Source organism: Gasterosteus aculeatus, chromosome 4 (assembly GCF_964276395.1).
Source record: "Gasterosteus aculeatus chromosome 4, fGasAcu3.hap1.1, whole genome shotgun sequence".
NCBI lineage: Eukaryota > Metazoa > Chordata > Actinopteri > Perciformes > Gasterosteidae > Gasterosteus > Gasterosteus aculeatus.
Window position 1 is genome coordinate 7,508,964 of NC_135691.1, and position 22,394 is coordinate 7,531,357.

At 45.0% G+C, this 22,394-nt stretch overlaps 2 protein-coding genes across 5 annotated transcripts in view; both read right to left on the reverse strand.

Annotated features, from left to right (window-relative positions):
* Window positions 1-15,403, reverse strand: part of med12 (mediator complex subunit 12) — a 20,177-nt gene extending 4,774 nt beyond the window's left edge. For 2 of the 4 annotated variants that reach the window (XM_040175099.2, XM_078100714.1), the window contains exons 1-30: window positions 15,177-15,403; window positions 14,298-14,402; window positions 13,995-14,186; window positions 11,972-12,131; window positions 11,621-11,796; window positions 11,205-11,315; window positions 10,574-10,846; window positions 10,305-10,451; window positions 9,884-9,983; window positions 9,660-9,796; window positions 9,437-9,568; window positions 8,925-9,051; window positions 8,543-8,772; window positions 8,387-8,446; window positions 8,128-8,301; window positions 7,015-7,159; window positions 6,030-6,148; window positions 5,431-5,574; window positions 5,188-5,351; window positions 4,436-4,567; window positions 3,869-4,096; window positions 3,591-3,735; window positions 3,180-3,300; window positions 2,127-2,237; window positions 1,926-2,039; window positions 1,678-1,814; window positions 971-1,150; window positions 708-779; window positions 466-623; window positions 172-333 (exon numbers count right to left, since the gene is read on the reverse strand). In XM_040175099.2, the coding sequence (XP_040031033.2) occupies window positions 172-333; window positions 466-623; window positions 708-779; window positions 971-1,150; window positions 1,678-1,814; window positions 1,926-2,039; window positions 2,127-2,237; window positions 3,180-3,300; window positions 3,591-3,735; window positions 3,869-4,096; window positions 4,436-4,567; window positions 5,188-5,351; window positions 5,431-5,574; window positions 6,030-6,148; window positions 7,015-7,159; window positions 8,128-8,301; window positions 8,387-8,446; window positions 8,543-8,772; window positions 8,925-9,051; window positions 9,437-9,568; window positions 9,660-9,796; window positions 9,884-9,983; window positions 10,305-10,451; window positions 10,574-10,846; window positions 11,205-11,315; window positions 11,621-11,796; window positions 11,972-12,131; window positions 13,995-14,186; window positions 14,298-14,402; window positions 15,177-15,278 (4,358 nt within the window). In that variant the 5' untranslated portion in view covers window positions 15,279-15,403. Of the gene's footprint in view, window positions 1-171; window positions 334-465; window positions 624-707; window positions 780-970; window positions 1,151-1,677; window positions 1,815-1,925; window positions 2,040-2,126; window positions 2,238-3,179; window positions 3,301-3,590; window positions 3,736-3,868; window positions 4,097-4,435; window positions 4,568-5,187; window positions 5,352-5,430; window positions 5,575-6,029; window positions 6,149-7,014; window positions 7,160-8,127; window positions 8,302-8,386; window positions 8,450-8,542; window positions 8,773-8,924; window positions 9,052-9,436; window positions 9,569-9,659; window positions 9,797-9,883; window positions 9,984-10,304; window positions 10,452-10,573; window positions 10,847-11,204; window positions 11,316-11,620; window positions 11,797-11,971; window positions 12,132-13,994; window positions 14,187-14,297; window positions 14,403-15,176 lie in introns of all 4 variants that reach the window. The other 2 variants (XM_040175098.2, XM_078100713.1) reach the window with 1 other exon arrangement.
* A 1,108-nt stretch (window positions 15,404-16,511) lies between these two features.
* The window catches only part of LOC120817863 (ATP-binding cassette sub-family C member 5), a gene marked incomplete in the record, with an annotated part of 20,497 nt that continues 14,614 nt past the window's right edge, over window positions 16,512-22,394 (reverse strand). The window contains 9 exon segments of the mRNA XM_078100717.1: window positions 16,512-17,440; window positions 18,049-18,213; window positions 18,576-18,689; window positions 18,808-18,886; window positions 19,615-19,774; window positions 19,896-20,088; window positions 20,603-20,692; window positions 21,146-21,332; window positions 21,515-21,643. Coding sequence (XP_077956843.1) covers window positions 17,348-17,440; window positions 18,049-18,213; window positions 18,576-18,689; window positions 18,808-18,886; window positions 19,615-19,774; window positions 19,896-20,088; window positions 20,603-20,692; window positions 21,146-21,332; window positions 21,515-21,643 — 1,210 coding nt within the window.

The following is a 22,394-nucleotide window of genomic DNA, read 5'->3' on the forward strand; positions in this document are numbered from 1 at the left end:
TTAACAAAGAAGAAATCGTGCTCAGATGACTTATGACTTTGGATTAGATGTCTTTGTAGCTTCCATAACTTGTGAGAGTGGCACAAAATGAAAATGCTCATCCTGCCTTACAAGACCTGTTAAACAAGCAGATTAAACCTCATTCCTCTGTTGGATAAATGGAGTGCTTACCTTTTTTGTTTTTGCCTGTCCCTCTCCTTGCGTGAGGAAGAGCCCAGATGCTGTCCTTTCTCCAGCTCCTCCCCCGCGGCCTTCAACACGTGGCCCTGTACTGAGGTGGGCAGCTTGGCTATCAACGGAGCCACCAGCCACACACCTGACCGCTCAGATGAGCTGCCGCACACAGGGCAGATCAAGAAACAACGGGTTACATTTTGTATTTTATTAAATGTGTTGATAGAAAACACTAATGCAAAGGAAAGTGTGTGAGGTAAAAGCATTTAGAGCAGGCAGAAAGATACACACCTTAAAATTGGCTTCATCTTGCTGGAAGAGCTGTTGTTGGATCCGGAGCCACCCTGAGCCGCCGCTCCATTTCCTGAGGGGTTACTGTTCATCTCAGCTGATTTCTGAAACACCTCTATGGTGGCCTTGGCTATGTTCTCCAAGAGGGAGTAGAGCTCCTATTGGAAAATAAATGTGGCCAATCAGATTCATTTGACAAAGGCTACACTAAGATTTTAGAAGTACTGAAAGAAGCCAATTACATTGTTTGTGCTCTGTTTGATCATCAGCTGCAGCTCCAGGGATGACTGCCTCATTGTCCATTGGTCCATGTTCTATGAAAGAAAAAATTAATATGGTTAGTTTTTTTCTTCCTTTCTCTTGTCCAAAGCCAGTTATGGACATGCCCAGTTCATTGCACCGCTGGGACGTTTCCTCAGAACGTAGTCAGCCAGGAGAGGGCAGCAACACTCCATAGCTGTGAGCGAGTTTACAAAAACACTTTTAATTTGGGTGTCTTCTGGACCTGCAGGATGCGTTTGATGCGCTGCCTCTGAGGGTTGTCGCCATCATCGCTGTCCAGCTGGCGATGGGGATAGCAAATGAGCTGCAGGAGCCGCTGGGCCTGAATGTTTACCAGCACCGGGTCCTGTAGGGCACTGCTGTCCTCAGATAGAGACTTCAGGCAACGCTCTCCCACCCATTCCTGCAAGACACCACGAGAGGGGAATGAGGCATAGAGGTCAACAACCTCTGTGATCTTCCATCTCAAACGAAGGCTCGGGGAGGCAAGGGACATTTCTTAGGAGTAGAACGGCACAAGCCAAAGCCTTGCTGGGTAGACAGTGTGTTTGCAGTCTCTTGAGGTCTGGATCTCTGAGCCGCTGCCAGCTCGCTCACTCTCTGGGCTTCATATCTATGAAATTTGATGCAGATATTGATCTTATTCTCGTTTTCTGCATTTTCACGTAGCTCAGAAATAAGGGAGAGCTTCAGTGACAAGAAATAGAAAGTGCATTGTTCATGTGTGTTGCCACCAAAGCTTTTAGAGAGAAATTATTGATGATAATACTGAAGATAAGACAAAAATCATTCGAGCACAGCTCTGTGCAGCAAAAAGCTTTTTGTTTCTGACACTCCAATTAGTAATCTCAGTGGCTTAATTTTCTACCTTTTCCATTTCACACAGACTGTGGATTTTCATACCGTTCGATTTTCAACTCATATTCTCACCTGCTGGCAGATGGTCTTCAGAACATACTTTGCGTAGACATCCAAGCTGGCCGTTTCTATGGAGACATTGCGCCCCTCAGATATGTCGTCGAGGCCCGCAGGGTGTGACAGTCCCGAGCCTCTTAGCTCAGCATCACCTGAGACAACATAGAGATAAGCAATCTGTGACTAAGCTGATTCTGTGTTTTTAAAACAAACCGCTTTGGACAATAAACTCCATGATATGACAGCAATACAACGATTCTTACCCAGCATAAAGACAGCTTTGAGGACAGCAAATACTGCTCCAACAACTATGCTGTTCTGGGAGGCAGCAAGAAGGTGGCGATCACAAGACCAGCGGATACCAACTGAGGATTTATCTGCAAAGGCATGACACCGTTATACAATACGGTAAAAAATCCAAAGTTTGGAAACGGTGGTAAAAGATCTCGTGTTCTGTTCACTACCTGACTTCACCACCTCTTGGGGGAAAGGGTTGCGCTGTGGTGTCTTGAAAAGGTGCAACAGAATCCTGCAGGTGAGTCTGGCTCCTGGCTCGGAGTCCTGCTCGCTGCAGGCTGTGGGATACATTGCATCGGTTGAAGATGACGTTCTACACATCCCATGACTGAGGTAAACATCTTTCTGCACAGCTATAAAATCAGAGACTCTTCTAAATTTAAACATTGACCCGGATACACTTATAATCTGTCAGGATGAAGTGGAATTTTAAACTGTTGGTGTAGAAGGGGAAGTGAGAACAAAGCATTTACCACAAGCAAGAGCTGTTGGCATTTGGCATGTGCGGTTGTGTTATACAAAGTGCCAAATCCCACCAAACAGCATGGCTGAATGGGGGCTTTGTCTCCAAGCTGGGAAAAAAAGAGATCAGCAGTGGGGAGAGGGAGGCACGTCTCTGGCACGTGCACAAAACGCACCGAGGCTTCATGGATCCAGATCAAATACGCTGTGGTAACTCTCCCCTCTGATAGAGGGGATGCATTATACAGCCTGGTGCTCCTTCCTACGAGCCAAGCTGCAATGTGACGCTCTGTCGCCGACAGAAACCACTAAATTCAGAGTCTCAACACACGTTGCAGAACACGTTTTAGACAAAGGCAGAGTTTAAAGGATAAAAGGTACTGGAACCCCCGGGGGTACTTGGAAAGATTAACTGGTAACTGATATGAAGATGGATAATTCTGATTTGCAGAAGAAAAAGAATATTGGGGGTGAAAAGGCTAAAAGTTATGAATAAGGGCTTAAAATTCCAGCTTCCAACACTTTAAGTGAATACAAAATACAAACGTTCAATTGTATGAGGAAATGGTTGTGACAAGTTCCACTTGTTTAAAAAAACATCCAGTTTAAAATGTAATCAGATGAACACTGGTGTCGCCGGATGGTACTTTGGAGAAAACGATAGAAAGAACACAGATCTGATCTGACAACCCGGCGTCAGCTTGCGCTTGAGTAAATATTTTTCAAAAGCAGCACATTACAGTTTTAATAATCCTTACCAGCATTGAGGAGGGATGGAATGGCCACACAGCGAACCAGGTCTTCTAGGAGTAGGCACTGTCGAGCAATGAGGATGGCTACGAAGGTAGCCAGGGAATCATGGAAGGACAAATCGCTAACCTGGAGGACGAGGGGGCGCATAGATACATTGTATAAGAGACGACAAAAAGGCTCAAATGAGAGCCACTGAATTATATTGGAATTAAACTAAGGTGGACGGATGGTAGAAGAAAAACATTTACGGCTGACATAATGATGAATGAGCTACATATAATGTAACAGAACCCACACCGTGTTTACAAGCAAATAGCAGTGGGAGTGAGAGCCGTAGTTTATGCAGAAAAGGTGCAGCATAACTCGCACCGTGGCCCTTGGAGCCTTCGCTTAAGAGGCGTGAAACACAGACTTACATCTACGTTACACAGCAAATCATTGAAGCCACAGTTGCCGTTGTTAGATGAGCAGCAGAGAGCCTTGAGGATGCCGAGCCACTCCGCGCTCAGCGAGCGGCAGTACGCCGTCAGCTCCGCACACAGGATCCCGATGTCGTTCACCCTGAAAGCGGTTCACACCACGATAAACGCAGAGTAGAAAACAGATAACAAAAAAGGAGCGGAGAGCTCTGGCCCTGTGAGCCATACAGACGCCGTTACGCAACACGTAGAAATGGTAAACAGAAGCAACACACCTCTCCGGGTCTCTGTGGTCCACACACACGTCCATGAGCACGTTGCAGACGAAGCTGTAGCGGTTGGCCGGGCTGTCGTTGAGGATCTTGCCCACCATGGAGTGGTTAAAATTGGGGGCACAGGGGTTGGCGATGGCTTCCATCATAAACACGGGGTCCCAAAGCATGTTGGAGTCCGACGGGTCGATGTTGCAGTAGATGGAGTTTTTCACCTTGGAGCAGAACTCACTGAGAGCAGACACAAAAGAGAGGTTGAGGAGTGATGTCAGTACTCAACTATGGCAACCAAATAACATCTGGCGACGGCAGATCAACTGTCCCCAAGGGCTGGAATTTCCTAATTAATAGAAGCAGCTAAATAGGACAGTTGGCTGTCAAATAAAACTGGCTGTAGATATAATATGTGCACATGTATAGTGTTTATAAAAGTTATCTTTAAGTACGAGTCACAACATACACTTCTGCAAACATGATCATGATCCATGAGGGATTTGTCAAAAAAGCTTCAAAGCAGAGCTAAATGTTGTCTTTAGTTCATGCAACATTCTTTGTGTGATGTTTTTCTACCTGAAAATCTCGCCAAACTTATTCTTGAGGTGACTGCAGGAGGTGTAGACGTCATACAGATAGGCCAAGATGCAGCGCTCAGAAGAGGAACAGTCTGCCGGGTTCACTCCTGATTTCACCACGATGCGCAACCTGAGAACACATTTACACACGTGATTCCGCTGCAAACGGCTTCAGCTTCTTGCTTTAAAAAGGAAAAGGCAGATATTTTGGGAAACTCCAAAGCTGTCCCTTTTGTGTAGGCACTACTTAATATATAATTACATTTACTTTGGTTAGAGGCTTTGTAGAAGCCATCGTGAGCTTTCAGACTTCTGGCATCTAGCTAATGCTTTAAATCGAGAAGAACTTAAGTGCAAAAATAGAATCAGCTAAAATTGCTAAATTACCAGCAGCACAAACAACCACTAGTGGTACAGCGATCAGAACCCAGAAGAATAAAGTCTGTTTAAAAACCGTCGAATGAGGCTAAGCAATTGTTGTCAGACGGTAGTAACTCAAATGAAAAGTTTCTTCAATTAACAATTCTTTAATTCGCCATTAAAACTCTTTTTAATTAAAACATTAATTGCAAGATTAACTAATTTCTCTGCGCTGGTTATTGCGCCTTTACAGTCGAATTGAATCTCCGTAATAGCTACAAAACAAAAGCATTAACTCTTCTAGAGTTTGGCCAACAATTCAAATCTGCTTTTATGAAAGAGATTTTTTTGTACCCTTCATACAAACATCAGCTCCCGGAAGCAACGTACCCGTCGAAAACTTGCGCAGTCTGGTCGGGATTGAGGATGAGGCAGGAGTGGTACCTCCTCAGCACAGCCACGATGCACAGACACAGGCCGGTGGTGTAGATGCCCACCAGGTTGGACGACTTCAGCAGCAGCTCAGCTTCCACCAGACTCAACTCATTCAGAAGCTGCAAGATTAACACAGGTACCGATGAGGAATACAAATGGATCCATCCATGTGAACGTCATCGAATGAGTTGCCCATACCTGGATGGCAAAGTCTATGAGGCCACTAATGTTGAGGGAGTACTCCATGAGGTCAAAGATGAATTGAATGTGCGGAACGAGAGGCAGGAGATAGGACATCCCTAAGGCAAAGCTGTTGATCTGTTCCAGCACATTCCTGGACACCTGCAGACATCACATAGGAGGGAAAACTGCAAAGTTCACGAGGAAGCAAATAAAATGTCAACCTGGCATTGAGGCTTCACCTTGGGATGACTGTTTGCTATACTTGACCTATGGCACTTGAAATCAAATTGTGCATCATTCTTGAGTATTGAATTTGGGATCGACTACATCCTCCATTACAACCTCCCCTGCTGGGAAATCTGAACACATTATCTTCTGCAGCACAAGTAAGTGACAGTCACCCAAGTGCATTATGCATTCAAATTGTATTCATCTCAAGAGAAAACCAAATTTATTCAAATTACATTTACATTCAAATGGGTCACCTTGGGAGGTCTGCTGTTTTAGGCAGCTAAAGTTATTTGCATAAATACAACAGTGGTTAGTCCCGATATAATTCACTTAACATACTTTGAAACCCGAGGACATGAAAGAACAAGGTTTCCTGGTCTAACCTGGGAGGTGACTTGGTGCTGGTCAAAGTGGGAAAGGTGCTGGAACTTGGAGAAGATATCTTCTGTAGTGAGAAACGCCTCCGGCTTACTCCTCTTCCTCTTCTGTCCTTCCTCCCCTTCTGCAGATGTGGGAAAGAGACGAGTATAAGAAGTGAGTGAGCAGCGGCTCTTAACCGGGGAGCTGTTTCTCATTCTAGTAGTGAACAGTGCCAGCCACGAAATGGAGTCAAGCCAGTGGTCTACTATCGTACTTCCAGCCTCCTTCGAGTCGAAGCATCGGTGGTAAAGACAGTGCTGTAAAGGCCCTTTAAAGAAAACGGAAAATGGGATTTTTCATCCCTAACTATATGCGCAAGGTCATCGCCGGCTCACACAAATGTGATTAGGTGAGAAGAAAAAAAAAACCACTCCAATCTTTGCAATTACGTCTTTGAAAACCCTCAGATCACCTCAATAAGGTCACATGTATCTATGTATGAGATAACGTGGCTGCTGCCAACGGATGAGAGCTTTTAGCATAGTGATTGTGTGCAAAGAAGATTAGCGGATAGAAGCCCCGTAGGGGTCGATAAACAAAGAAAGAAAAACAGGCTGGAATGGGAACACACTGGAATGTTTTGGAGGAAGAAGATTTGGATGATAAATAGAGCAGGAATGGCCACAAAAAGAAAGCCTGCATTTGTACAAAAATCCCAAAACATCCAAACGTGAAAAACCTTGCGCTCCAAACTACTTCCTGGTAAAACATTATATCTTGTGTGATTGTCATGTAGAGGGACGCGAACAAAACTAATACAAGTCGACGAAATGGAGGACGCGTTAACAACTGTTATTAGCATTTTCATCACTGAACATGAAAAGTGGGTGAAATGAAACTTAAAAGCCAGTTTGCTCCAGACAAACTGCTCGCCTGCAGCTAAAGGAAATGTAAAACTTAAGTAAATGGAGAACACAGGACATGAAGCCATCAAATTGAGGAAGTTACCTGTTTCGGCCTCACTTTTGCGGTTCAGCACCTTCAAGATGTCTTTGGTAATTTTCTTGATGGTGTGTCGCGCCTCATCCCTCAGTTTGCCCACACCGTAGAGGACCACTAACCGCTGGTTGCACTCGTGGCTGGCGCTCTCCTCCTGCAGGAAAATGACAAAGACACACAAATGGTCCTTATGAACTTGATGCACCTGATTACACCCAAGCAGCGTAGCAGGGAAAGCTATTTGGGCCGACAGATGAGACGAGCTATGAGGAACAAAGTCAAGAAAAATGTGAAAAAACAAGAACAAAGAAAGGATGTTTCTATAAATATTTTTTGATAGTGAAAGTTTTGATGTGTTCAACAACCCAAAACCCCAAAGATATTCAGTCCAGTATCGTTTTAGGTTGTCCGTCCACCTCTTAAATTATCAATACATTATTACAACAACGGATACATTTTCTATTGAGGAGCTAATCATAATACAGTCACTAATTGTTTTTAGTCTCTCACCACAACACGGTGTAGAAGGAGTGAAGCTTCACTAAAAGTCCAAAATGTCATAAAAAATCTTGTGGATTCTGACATAACATCTAAACAGCGCTCTTAGTTCAAACCAACCAACAGCAGCTTGGCTTTCTATCAAAGCATTCGGGCTCAGTGTCAAGTGTAGGCAAACAGCGGTATTGCAAAAATACAAATACAAAAGCACTTCGCTCCTCTGAGTATTTTTTGGTGCTTTAGCAAAATATTTACAGCTTGGACTTGATAAACAATCATCAGTAATCATACTCATCATACCTACTAATGTGCGCTCGTCCCTCTGACATATTCCCCACGCGCCACCAGGCGTTTCTCTTGTCCTTTTACCGTGCACGACCAGCAAACACAGAGCGCGCGACTACTCCCCCCAGTCGGACCTTCTCGGTCCGCGAAATATTGTCTGACATGAAACCGGTCCGTGAGGTAAAAAAGGTTGGGGACCGCTGGGCTAAGGGATTAGTGTATATCACCATCAGTTGATGGAACATATGGTTCAAACACAGTCTGTTCGGGCCAGCTGGAAGGAAACCGATTTACAAACAAGTGTCGATTTCTGGGATTTTCAAAACGCCAAACTCTTACCTGAGGAATAGGGAAGTGAGTGGCATACTGAATGTGGCGAGGCTGCTCATACAACTGGGGGAACGCGGGGTCCGTGCCCTTGTCCTTACAGCCGGCCTTGCTGTCCGGCTCTGCAGCCGGCTTCTCGGGGGAGGGGCTCCCCTTGGTCTCACAGTGCATCGGAGGAGAGAACATCTGCGAGGCAAACAAAGTCACGTCACTCACTTCAATATCAACGTGCGCATTTGCGACAAGCAAATCTAAAAAATGTCGCGCTCACCTCATCAAAATTAGCACTTGAGTTGTGATCGATTTCCATCGACTCCGACAGACCGGTATCCTGCTGAGCAAAAAGAAAACAACCTCGCGTTACCATCTTATACCAATCGTCTGCTTAATCGCTCATCACACTTCGCAACAGATGCCTCCAACGTGCCTCCATCTTGATACCACTGCCCGCATCCTGCTCCTTGCGCTCCGACTCATCGGATGGCTCATCGCTGGGGGAGCGCGGGCGCGGCAGATGCGAGTCAGTCGCCAGGTCCCCGCGGGAGATGAGCGTGCACATGTAGATGTTGTGGGAAAAGACGTCGTGGCGGATGAGCTCGCAGAAGAGCAGGACCAGGTTGGAGAACTCCACCCGCTCACTTTCGTTCCCCGGCTCGGCTGCAGGAGGAAAAGGGGGATTTGAATATTTAACGCCACGTTTCCCCTCGGTGAATCACGCATAATTAAAATGCTGCGGGTAGTGGGACGACGGGCGAAGACGGAGGCGTTCAACAATTCCGGGAACAGGAGAAAAACTGAGAGAGACTCACTGAGCGTGGGAGCCTGAGTGTCGAGGAACTGCAGCAGCACGTCCTGAAAGACGGGCAGCGTGGCGGCGGAAAGCGAGCCGGACGACACGGAGCCCTTCTCGTCCACCACCTCGGACTCGCCGCATCTCTGCGGACAAGCGACAAACACTTTGAGCTGTGAACAGAAGCCCCGTTCGCAGATCACAAGCGAGAGTCTAAATGAAACGCTCCAAAATAAATGTAACTGTGGACACTGTGCCTTTAGCGACCGGAGAGGAGGCGGAAGCGGTTTACATTTCAAAATGGAAATAGGAGCAGTTAGTACTACTTACTTACCTACTTATGTTGAGATACCTGCCCATCATTTATTTGAATACCAGTAGCTTCAGACACATTCCCCTTCCAGGCATTAGATTGCTTTTATCGAGTGAAAGGTTCCAGCAGGAAATCATCCACTACTTTAACAGTCAAGTTGTGAAAAACGGAGCGACGGCAACATGTGGCAATAACCCGCGGCGGTGGGGGGGCCTTACCTCTGCTTCGATTTCAGCCTGTCTCTTCTCCAGCAGCTTGGCCACCACCATGGCCCTGTGTCTGCCAGAGCGCTTGCAGCACACGGCCCACTCACAAAGCAAGGTCACCACCGCGTCATCATCTGGTGACATCTGGACAGAAAACAGAAGCTCACATTGTTTAATCTGATGCCTTGTTCCCAGGCTTCTACGTGCATTCGGCATGATACAAACAGATCCTTACCTCATGGCCATCTTTACTCTGACCCGACCCGAATATTCGGTTGTAGAGGGAATCCAGTGAGTTGTTGAAGTCGGACTTCTCAAAGCTGTGGTTGTCCAAGACCTCCAGCGTGTGGAGAACCCTCCCGATGGTGAACCCTGGTAACAGATGATAGAGAAATCCTTTCAAAACACTGAGCTTGTCGGATGAGCTCTGGGCGGGTGTCGAGGGAACAGGTCTCTAACCTGCTGTGGTCTCCTGACACTTGTCAAACGACCACCTGAACTCCACCGCTTGGCCTCGCTCCTTAACCTGCTCCTCGATTTCCCTCAGCTTCGTGCGGACCTGTTGACCAACCAAGGGGGGCGAGAAAAAGAATGACCCCCGACATCTCACATCAACAAAACGAACGAGAAACCGCCGGGGTTCTGTAAGCACACGTGTCCATCTCGCCTTGGAATGTAAAGACGTGTTTTCAGAAGAACGACCAAAGAACTGTCTTACTAGAGGCCGTAATGATCTTCTTTCTGCTGTTGTAACAAGGGGGTCGATTGGGAGTGACATTTTAGAGCCAGCCTCCAGTGCCCGTGCGTGGTTTCATCTTGTTCTTGTCATCACTGGCTGTAAGTAAACATGAACCCTAGAAGTTTGCAAAGACACACGTACCTGCTGTGTGAAGGCAGTGTTGCCGCCTGGCATTGGTAAACTGGACGGAGCGATGGGCAGCAGGTCCAGAGGGGAACCGGTTTTGTTCCTGCTGTCCGTCAGAGAGTAATGCCACACCAGAGCACTGGGGCAACACAACACTATGCTCTGATGGGGCAAGGGCCGGACCCAGGGAACACAAAACAACAACAACAATTAGCAAGTGCAGAATTTGGAGTCTCGCTCTACATTTGACGTTCCGCGTCTCGGTCAAAATGGACGCATTGTACCTGGAGCATGCAGCTGAGCCCGAACACAAGAGGCCTGTGCTGAGGGCAGATGTAGAAGTCGGTGAAAGCTGTCTGGGGCTGGTTCCCTCCTGCCGGCTGCGAGGTCGGGGTGGGGGGCAGGGCGTTACCTTGCTGCGTCAACATGCCATGGGCTGGATGCCCTCCCGTGCCGGGGCCCAGGCTGCCGTCGCTTAGCAACAGGTTGAGGCGGCGTGTGCAGAAGTAAGCCAGCCTCCGTGACAAGTAAGCAGACTGTACAAATTCTCCCGAGTACTGTGAGACAAGAGGAGAGATTCACGGCATTACCCCCCCTGGAACCCAGTGGCCATTAGCTGCAGTCCACTGTGGGAGAAGACACGAACTGACGGGCTCTGGGCCTCCGACAGAAAAGGTCATAACCACCAAAGTCCCGTTGCCGAAGACACACAACTGGTTCATGATGAAGTGGTGACAGCTATAGAAGCCTGTCATAACACCCAGTGTGTGTGTGTGTGTGTGTGTGTGTGTGTGCGCGCGCGCGAGCACAGCTGTTGGAAGGTTAAGCAGGACGCCACGTTTCCCAAAAGCAATGCCTGGTGTGAGGCCGAGGTGGAGACGGTGAGGCGAGAACAGACGGGCAGAGGGAGCATACCTGCAGTAAAAGCGGCAGGAGCAGTCGGAGAAGCTCATCTTCGCCGGGTCGGACCTTCTCGAAACACTCCAGCACCCACGTCAGAAACTCATGCCTGTCCAACATGCCGTCCTGAGCACAGAAGCCAAACACAGGCGAATCTTAATATCGAGTGAATGCGCACGATGATTGCGGCGTTTAGTGTGGGGACCCAGACATAGAAAGGTCAGGGGATCCATTGGTTGAAAGATGCTCCTGCATTATTGTTCCCAAATGTAATAGGATTACTTTAAAAAGGATCCTTTTAATTGTTCAGATCTGATTTGAAACACTGTTACCTTGAACTAATAACTAATGCAATTAGAGAAGATTGTCCTACTCTGTGTTGCTGGAAAAGTAGATGCGACCTATCTTTACGCCACAACGCGCTGACTGACCTGAAACATGAACATGGCGAGCTTCTCGTTGTATTCCCACTGCTTCATGGCCGTCTCCACGTCGGCAGGAGTGGCCGGCAGTGGTGAGCTGCAGCCTTGACTGGGAAACTGTCGGTAGAACTCGGCCACCTTCTGAAGCTGCTCCCACAGGTACTTTGTTATAATCTGAGTCCATTCTACAAACACAAACATTCATCGGAAGGCCACAGAAAAGTAATGAATGACGGGAAGAACACATCATATATAGTTATCAACCGGTGAAAGGAAGCAGACTCATTTCGTTTTTGACCTAAAAGCAAATATGGAATATCAAAGCAGAAAGAAACCGAACCCACGATTAACATTACTTACCTATACACGGGTCAATCACGTGCCTCTTCTTGACTTTGGTCTCCGTGATGGCTGCGTGATACGCACAGGTCATCTTGATCATCCACGCTGAACGCATGACGGGGACTAAGTACTTGGCCAAGTATCCAAAAACCTCCTCCTTTTTGCTAAAGATGGGAACCTGTGGCAAAGACATTTTATGTGTGTCACTAATGTGGAGTGAAACAATGCAAACATGACAAATATATATATAAATATATCAAAACCTCAGAGGTGGCAATAAAAAGAAAGTCAGAAAACAAGGTGAAAGTAATTTATTTAAATCCGTTATCATCGCAAGAGTAATACTTTTTCCAAACACCTGAATGCTTAAAAGGCAGAAAAGGTTCAAACAAATGCTAAATAAAAACCCTGTGTATGTGATCTTACAAATAGTACATGTACACCATGCTACACATGTTCCATGGTGTACATGTTACTTCCAAATGATGTAAAGACAGGCTTCCAAGTCGTTCGTAATACAATGGACATTTCTGCTAGACAATATTTCCGTTCCATATTCTGTTTTGAAAACTTGCACTGGACAAATCGCTTGTATTAACTCCATCTTTTCAACAAAAGACGTCCACTGTGTTTTCCTGATGTTACTTCTTCTATGGCTTGGATGAAGACGCTGAGCAGCAACTGCAAGAAAAGTAAGAAATTATTATTTTAGGGAGAAAACCGTGAAAAATGTATGTACCAATGCAGGTTAAATAAAGCAGTAAATAAATCAACTGCAGCGTAACTAAATTACGAGGGGCCTTCATACATGTATGAATAGTAAGTTCCCTTTAATGTTACCTGATGTATTAAATACTCAACACCTACGTGATACTATTTGTAAGAGCACATACAGAGCAAATCGTTTAATTAGAAATACCCCAGCACCTAACAATCTACAAACCATAGAATTACAAGTTGAAATCCCACTGCAATAAAACCTATTTCCCTACCAACAAACAAAAGGCATTCATTGTGTCGGGTAAACACAAGAGGCAAAAAATAGACTTGGTTTAAACAGAAGCATCCTTTGGGTTAATTTAAAGAAAAAAATAAAACCAAAACAAAGCAATACTTACCTTTGCTGCATGATCTTTATTTTGTGACGTGGAATCGAACAGGAGCAGTTTTTCATTCTGTTCATTGCGTTCACATCGCTGAAGCACTTATTTTTACTTCACATTTCATGAGGCATCTCAATTCATTCTCTTAGCTACACCTGTCCTCGCCAGAGATCAATGAGTGAAGCCATATCTGGGATCTAATGTTGCACAATTATCTGCATTCTATGAATATTTGTCAAAATCAGCGTTAAATAATATGCATGTGTAATAACACTACTCGCCCTGCAAAGCTCTAATGCTCAAATGCGAAAAACATTGTGAGAGGGTACGTTGGGGCGTCTTCTAGTGGACAGACACGGCTTTACTCCCTCAGTGCAACATGAACTTTGTCCCTGTGAGTCTAACCTGCATGAAGCCTGATCACAGAAGCAGGATAGCATCTCATACAGTAGCAACAGCTAGAAACGCTAACATTGAACTGTGGATTCAATATGCTAACGTTCAACACGCTAGAATGCATTTTATTTTGACAGATACTTGATTACACCCTATTTTGCATACAATATTTATTATCCTCATGAAATAATCCTTTTATTTTAATTTTAAACTCCAAACAAAGTAAATGCATGAGATATTATACACGTCCTTTGTTGGGCGACAATTGTTTTGCCGACCGTCTAAAAATCCAGTCCAGTCCTTTCCTAATGTAAATGGTGGAAATCAGCAAAATAAAACAATGGAATGAGAAATCTAATAAAAAACATGAGCAGGAGACCGCGAGGCAGAGAATAACATGGATCAACCAGCCGAAGCACAGCGCAGAGGGTGAAGCATATGCAATAGTAGGTGAACCCTTCGGCCATCATTACAGCCACAAAAACCCAAATAGAGATCCATTGGGGGAGGATGGCTTTGATAGACTCAAGACAGGGTCCTACCTTTTTAGCCAGCTGTGTCAGAGGTTTAGTCCCCGCTAAATCCGTGAACCAGTTATTGATGGAGCTTTGTGACCTTGCTGTGACGAGCCAGAAATTATCCTTCTGGTTGACCTGTGGCTTACGTTTCCCCGTGTCTGGAAACGTGTTGTAACGCAGCTTCTCTGCGATGATGCTGCTGAAGTTTGAGCTGATCTGCAACGCACGGAGTTGGACATGTATGAGGGCCAGGATGGATCACGCTATACATCGCAGCGAGAAACGAGGACCTGAGCTTATTAAGTGGGCCGGAGGGGGGGTCGTTACCTTTGAGGGGTTGAAGTTGACATTTTTGGCACTGCCATGTTCATCACCAGACACAGCTGGTTGGTTATTGAATCCCTGTTTCACATTCAGAGCAGTCAGCTCATCCTGAAACAAAAACACATTTCTCAGGTTGAATTATGATCAATAAAAAAATATTCATAAACATTCACCAGTGTTCAAATATGAAAAAATAGTAATTAGATAAGCGGTAGTTTGAGGAAAATCTGCATATGTGCTTAATTGCGTTGTGTAAGATATCCATAATCGTGTTACTACGTCATTGTAGGATACCTGCAGCAACAGAGACCCACAGGTAGAGCGGTCCGCTTTCCCGTGTACATCAACAGATTACATCCGTAGGTTAATAATAGATCGGGAGCCAGCAGCACCGCCGCGTTGCCTGGCTAACGTTAGGCCAAACTCCGAGCTCACAAAACTCAGCACAGGTCGCACATCGGGAAACGAACGCGACGCGAAGGTAGAACGCTGGTTGACGTAAACGCGTTGGATCACCACACGTAACTAAACGAACAATTGCCATCTTAAAAGAAAAGGGCGAAACGCGTTACGTCGTTTTCATCACAAAGCGAAACGTACCGGTTGCCCGTTTAGCGTCGGCTCGGACCGGTTAGAACCCGACAGGCGACGGGCTAGCTTAGCCAAGCGATACCTAACGAACCGGTAGCTCTCCGGGCGAGCTGGCGAGGAAGCTAACCAACTGACAACTAGGTACTGTTCATTGTTATTGCTAGGCCCAACTCGTCTAGAGGGCTGGCTACACGGGCTAGCTGCCGTTAGCTCGGGCAGTTTCACGGCTGAAAATTTCCTCCCACAAAACCACATTCGTGGACTTTGAGATTGCACATCGTAGAACCTGACCTCTTTCTGCTTTGGATCTTGGGGATAAACGTCCGGAGGGCCCAGTCGGGGCCTCTTTAACGGCCGGTGTTCGTAACTTAGGATCCCGAAAGCAGCCATCATCCAGAGGCATCACAGCCAGGGCTTTCCTCCTCCCCAACAGCCCGAGCGGAGCTACAACAACGACACTCGCTTCCGGCACGGCTTCGTACCCAAACTTCAAAATAAAAGTCACGGAGAACACACAGTGCATCTGAATGAAACCTTTCTTCTTGAATTTTTGTAAATGTATATAGAATTCTTATTCATACACTATAACAATGGAGTACACAATCAACACGTGTTTTTTTGGTAATACGAGTGTGCCAATTTGACTTGATGATGAAGAGAGGGAACACGTTGGGCCAACAGGATTTTGTGAATTTTTTTTCAGAATAATTGCATTTTAATCTACCAGCCTATATAGCCTGCATTGGGTCAAGAATATCACACCTTTGTCTTTGGGTTGATGGGTTTCATCATGTAGAGTAATAGCTGTAAAGTGCACTGAATGTCTGCATATTTGTTCACAAAACACAATTGCATTAAAAAAACAGGCCTTTAGATGGGTCCTGCTAGATAAGACCCCCTTTCTGTCCTGACAGGTATGCGTCAACATTCAGTTTTAGGACTTCAGCATTTCAGTCTGATTCAGTTTCCTAAGCAGAGCATAATTACCACACGTTAAGAGGTGTTACAGCAGCCTGGGGCCCAGCAGCTTATTAGTTTCCATGTAGACAAAGAAACATATTGGTATACCTCTACTTTAGGACACTTTAGGACAAACGGGGAGCAAAAGACAGTCAACAGCCGAGCAAATAGAAAGCATACAGAAACACCCTGGAGATACTTACGTTCTCAAACGTACTAAACAGATACCTGCAAGCTGAGTATATAAGATTGTCATGTGGTGTGATATGTAGTATCAAGGAGCTGAATCCTCTTACAAGATGTTGTCAGGATGTTTTGTTAGCAGCTGAGGGTCAGGGTATGTAGTGACGGAGTCCGGTTGTTTATCCATCTCACACATGCAGAAACATCTTTGTGCTGTCCAAGTTTTGTCATAAATAAATATCCCCTTTGACTCCTGTGCCGCTTCACCAATTCCAGTTCCTGCAGAATTTATGTTTTTTGCTAACAGCTGACCAATAGAACAGGTATGTGTGCACCAATAGAAGTGCGCTGAGCCAGAAAACACATTATAATACTGTATTACACATGTGTATATCCTTTCACAGACCTTGGGCAGACTCTAACCTCTACAATTAGTAGTTCACATTTCACACTTAAAATAAGGAAGATAACCGCACATCAGCATAAATAAAATATATTGTTTATTGAGAATCAAGAACCATATGAAGAAATATCAAATATTTACAAAAAGATTACAATCTCACGTGCATAAAGGCAAAGGAAAAAATATTGCACTCTTTTTTTTTTTTAACACAAGCTTGATTGTCTTGATACTCTAGTATTTGGATTTAGAGGAAACTTCTACTCATTCCAAAACAAAAAACGGACATGGGTAAAACAGCCCGCTTACATGGCTAACTCCATTATAGGACCTGAAAGTTTTCAACTCTTGGCACATTGGCTTCTGCAATAATTCACTAAAAGGACTGCATTGTAACCTTGAACTCGATGCATAGAACATTTTTTAAAGCGGTGAAACATTTTCTTATAAAAATGGTTAATGGTGAATTTTTACAGATATTCTGTATTGATTAGTCAATCAAGTGGATTCCTGCACCGTGAAGTCTTAACAATTGAAAAAAACAAACACAAATCTGGAGTCTAACTGATCAGCTGATCTCCAGAGGAAAAGGAGGCACCACATGTCTTTCCATGTGTTCAAATATACCTTAAAGTGGTCTGATCAGAGTTGTTGCTTTGTTTCCCTTGCAGTTGATTATTTAGTAAAAAACTAGTAGAATGTTTTAGTTATTGTGAAAACACAAAAATGTGTTCCTTGTGTCTTTGGTCTTAAAACAACAGACATGACACTTTGAAGCCCTCAACAGGGGCGAATGTATTTTTGCACGTCTCTCTCACACCCCAGCAGGACTGAGTAGTATGGGATTTTTGTGCATTTCGGTTATTCCACCGAATATTTTGCAGCCTCTCCGCTTGCATCAGTTCACCTCCGGTGTTTTTCATCTGCTTTGGTTTTCCGATGTTTCTATCATGGCTCTGAATCGCGAGTTTTCATCTGCCAGCAAGGCAGCGGGACTGTCAAACTCCAAAATCTATGAGAATGAAAAGGATAAAAGAGCATCAGTATGAGCATGTAACATCTATAATCGGAGGTATTATTTTCTCTTAGAATATTACAACCCGAGTTATTTCCCACCGGCGGCACGTTTAAAGAATTTGAATATTCAGAATATATTCACCTCAGCGGCTCCATGGTTAACACTAAAGCAATTTAACCAGGCAACCATCAAATCTGACTATTTACTGCTTAATGCAATCTCTAACCAGTATTAGACAATCTAGTTGCCCCCCCTGACCCACCAATGGAGGCCAGAGAACATGTTTCCGTGGCCACAAATTAGATTTGGTTTTTACACCATGCGTCTTGTCTATGCACGCCAAATGCTGTTACAAAACATATAGTAAGAGGTTTAAGGGGCAACACTGAAGCAGGTGATCATTTGTGTGCACTCCATGTTCACGGCTTGCATCTAGTGTCTAACACAACGCCGCGGAAGTACAACGTGCACTCCCTGAACCCATCTACCGCCTCAAAGAGAGCAATTCACACAGCAAATCAGGGCAGTTTCAACTTGGGAATGAGATTCAACCAAGCGGGTTGGTGCGATCGTGCAATCAACCGGGTTTCCTTTGGACACACCTGTCCGCGGTCCAGGACCATGACCCTGCTGCAGCTCATCACCGTGTTGAGCCGATGGGCAATGATGAGCGTGGTGCAGCTGTCAAACGCACAGCGGACGGTCTCCTGGATGAGACGATCCGTCTCGTTGTCAATGGCCGCCGTCGCCTCGTCCAATAAAAGAATCTGGTAAACAAAACAAGAAGAACAGTTAGGAAGAGGAAAGCCTGTGTTTGCTGTAATACATGTGATATCAAAGGGTATCATGCAAAACATGCAATATCAAAGGGTGTCATTATTTATACTCAAATATAAAAAAACATTATATACTATATGCTGCTGATGTTCATTAGCTGCAGCTCTGATGCCTAGCACTAGGGGGCAGTATTATTCCATGCAGAGAGACGCACATGTTCTGTGATCTTTTATGATCTGGGGTTTTTCTCATCATGAATCCGAGGCAAACTCCTTGTTGAGCTGCTATCATCATCCAGGTAAAATAATGTTCCGCATGTAAATGTGAACGAGACGCATCACACAATCAGCACCTTGCTGTTCCGCAGCAGAGCTCTGGCCACACAGAGTAGCTGCCGTTCTCCCACCGAGAAGTTCTCTCCGTTCTCCGTCACTTCTGAGTGGAGCGAGTGAGGCAGCTGGCTGATCTGAGGACGGTCAGAGTGACGTACCGAGGTGTGAGGAAGGATTTTAAGGGCATTTTTTCTATTCAACTACTAAGCTATTTGGTCAAATCGGACAGCGGTGAATCAGCTCATCACTTACCATCTCTTTAATCTGCGTCTTCTCAAGAGCTTCCCATATCTGGGAATCGGAGTATTGGTCCCATGGGTCCAAATTTGTCCTTTTGGAAAAATACATAATGGTGGTAGTATATAAAAATGTTAAAATAAAGACAAGAGGTGCAGTACACTGTTGATCCTGCACTCCCTACCCTCTGCTGACCAAGGTCAATTTCCAACTGAGGCTGAAGTGGTCGACATTAATAAAGATATTTACTGTCAGTTTTTATAAAAGAAATACCAATGTAATGTTTTTGAAACCTGTTAAATGCATTTTCCCGTCTTTCATTTCTTACCTCCCAGCACCATTTTGTTTTCTGTTCAAAGGTCCCTCTGGTGTTGCTTTGCATTTACACTAAGTGAGTCTATACAATAATATACTCACAAGACTGCTGAGCCCCACACAGCACATGACATTGAGTATAACTCAAACCGTTTCAAGGCAAATGGTGGGATATGGCCATGGTACGTTAACAGGATCACACACTCAGATGGGCAAAATATTCTCCTCAGTTTGGATGTAAGAACATTTATTGGAGCTACAATCGGGGAGGCTGACTGAAGGCACACCACTTTCTGCAGGAGGGGGCATCCAACTATATGGCAAAGTAGTGCTACACATAATGTAAGCACTTATTTTGACCACACAGTTGTGCGACTCAACTCTGAGGGATTTTCTAGAGCAGTTCTTTAAGAGCACATCAAATGTTGAGGGCTTATTTCTTGTAAACCCCAGAAAAATATATAAGTTACACATCCTGTTAATAGAAGTAATTATCCTTTGCATTACCTGATTGTCCCGATGAAGAGCACGGGCTCTTGAGGAATGATGGCTAGCCTGCTCCGCAAGTCATCGAGACCGATCCGTGCGATATCGATTCCGTCGATAACAATCGAGCCTCCGGTCAGCTCCACAAGCCTGAACAGAGCTACACCCAGAGAGGACTTTCCTGCAAACCAGTACCGAAGACATACTGTGTGAGGAAGCGAGCGTGTGTGTGCACCTTGAAAAAAGATACGTGGAAACAGGCCGAAGGCACTGCAGGCTGGGGAAGAGGGGGACTCACTCACCTGATCCTGTTCGGCCCACGATGCCGATGGTCTCTTCGGGTCGGATGGTGAAGGACAGGTTCTTGAGCACAAGTGGCAGATTATCACGATAACGCATCTCCACATCCTGGAAGGTGATGCTTCCCTGCTGCGGCCAGGAGGGATCAGGAGCATCTGCCTCGGGACTTTGTCGGGGTGCTTCACTCTCTAGACACTGAGATCAGGAGCGGATATGTTATCGGTTATTAATCTCTGACTCTCTGTAAAGGTGCAAGCTCCCAAACTGATGCGGCGCGCTTTTCTCTCTGAGCTTTTTTTCTGAGATTTTTCTCTGGACTTGAGATGGAAAATAAGAAGTTGCATTGATATTTGTATCTTTTCGCAGTTTGATGGCTGCGGTGTGAAACAAGCCCTGCCATGTTCTTTCGAGTGTGTTAAGACCTCACATTGGGTTTCTATCTGCTTCCTGCTGTGTTCATCTCTCACACACACACACACACACACACACACACACACACACACACACACACACACACACACACACACACACACACACACACACACACACACACGTCTGGACATGCCGACTTCAACTGCTTTGTTATCCTGTACTGGTGTGCGTTTGATGGTACAATTCTCTACAGCGTAGCCGTCTGAGTCACCGTGTACAATGGGTCTAAGTGTGTCACCTAAAACACCTTCCTCACTGTGCAAATCAATGCTCTTACCTTAATATAATGATTAATCCTCTCCACTGATGTAAAGCGAGCTTCAGTCTCAGTGAGCAGCCGCACGGTAAACTGAAACAAGCCGGTCAGCTGGAGGTGAGAGAGGAGCAGGCAGAGGTGGAAGGTTAATAGTTGACACTGTCGAGGCAATTATATGAAACACGCTTACACGCGCTGCTCCGCTTGAACGATTGGGCAGTAAAATAATCAACAAATTTACAGCTAAATCAACAGATTTGTGCTTCTTCATCATTCTATGTAATTACAACATGCATGAAATCACTGCGCATTTAAAAGGATAAGACAACGAAATATTTGACAGTTTAGCAATGAGAAAAAAAACATTCCTCAAAAGACCGTAGAATTACACATGAATACAGCACGACGACCCCCAAAATGGAGGGCTGAACATTGTCATTTAAAGCAACATCTGAATGCGAAACAACTGTCAACTTTTACACATGTTTATCATCTGGAGAACAGAACCACCTTCTTTTGAGATGACTAGAGCTACAAGTGTCTCTAAACTAAAGGTTCACAAACCTGCACTGCGTATGATATGGCGAGGCCTGCGTAGGCTGGAGCTATCTGATTGTGCATGAAGACAATAAAAAGTGCTACGCCAGTGATAAGAAAGATGCTGATGAGGTCTAGGCGGAGAGCCATCCAACGCATAGCGCAGCTGAAGAGGTAGTTGGAGGCCTGGTTGGTGTCCAGTAAGTCCTGATATCTGGAAAAAGAGAGATTAAACCATTTCAACCACAGCAAAATCAAGGAGATCTCCATCCTCTCATCCTGGTATGAGATTTGGTATATTTACTAACTGGAGAGTAAACTGAAAACCTTCAACAAGAGATAAGATTGTATTAAAGGTAAATGATCTCCATCTTTGAAAGGCCCCATTGTACTCACCTCTGGAGGAAGTCGGGCCCTCTTCCGTAGGCGTGGATTGTGGACAGTCCCTGAAGGCTGCTGGTGATGTGAGAGGTGAATGGCGATTGACTGATGTTCTCCAGGCGCTTCAGCTCACGAATCAGAACCCTGGAAATAGAAGAATAAAAGCTTATACATTCAACCTTCTGAAGGAATGAATTTAAGGATATCAATTTTTTGTAAATATGCTATTAGAAATGATTATATGCAGATTTTTGGAAAATATTCACATATTTTGTACATGTAGCGTTTCATGTCCCGTCTGTATCTTCATATTACAGCAAACTGGCAGATACAGACTAACAATAGAAACGCATCACAACTGAATATTGGTCATCTTTATTTATAACCCTAAATCTTAATGAGACAAGTTTGCAGCACTGCACAATTGGAAAGCCTCCATTCAGGTTTGCCTCATTTAAATGAAAACAGAGGGGCAAATCCTTCAAATAAATTACACGAAAGTGGAAAACCTCATGATGAACACTTCACTATAAACAGTTATTACAGTAAAATCTTCATTGAAATGTGAAGTAAAAACCTTTGTGACGTTATCTTGGTTTAAGAATATTCAAGTGTATTTGATGAAACTGGTATTGCTGCCACTTATTTATGTCGTAAGACTGAACTGAACGCAAACGTTACACCCGATTGCAGAACTATCGCGACTGAATGAAGAAAAGCCAAATGCAGGAGTTCTAATGATGCAGTTTCCCAGACAGGTGACACAGCACCCGTTTTCCTGACGGAGCTCAGGTCGTTTCCCACTATCGGACGCGCGTGCAATGTTATTAGTGCAGACGGGCGTACCATCAGCCAGCCAGACAGAGAGACATCAGACGCACCGTCGACGGGGTAG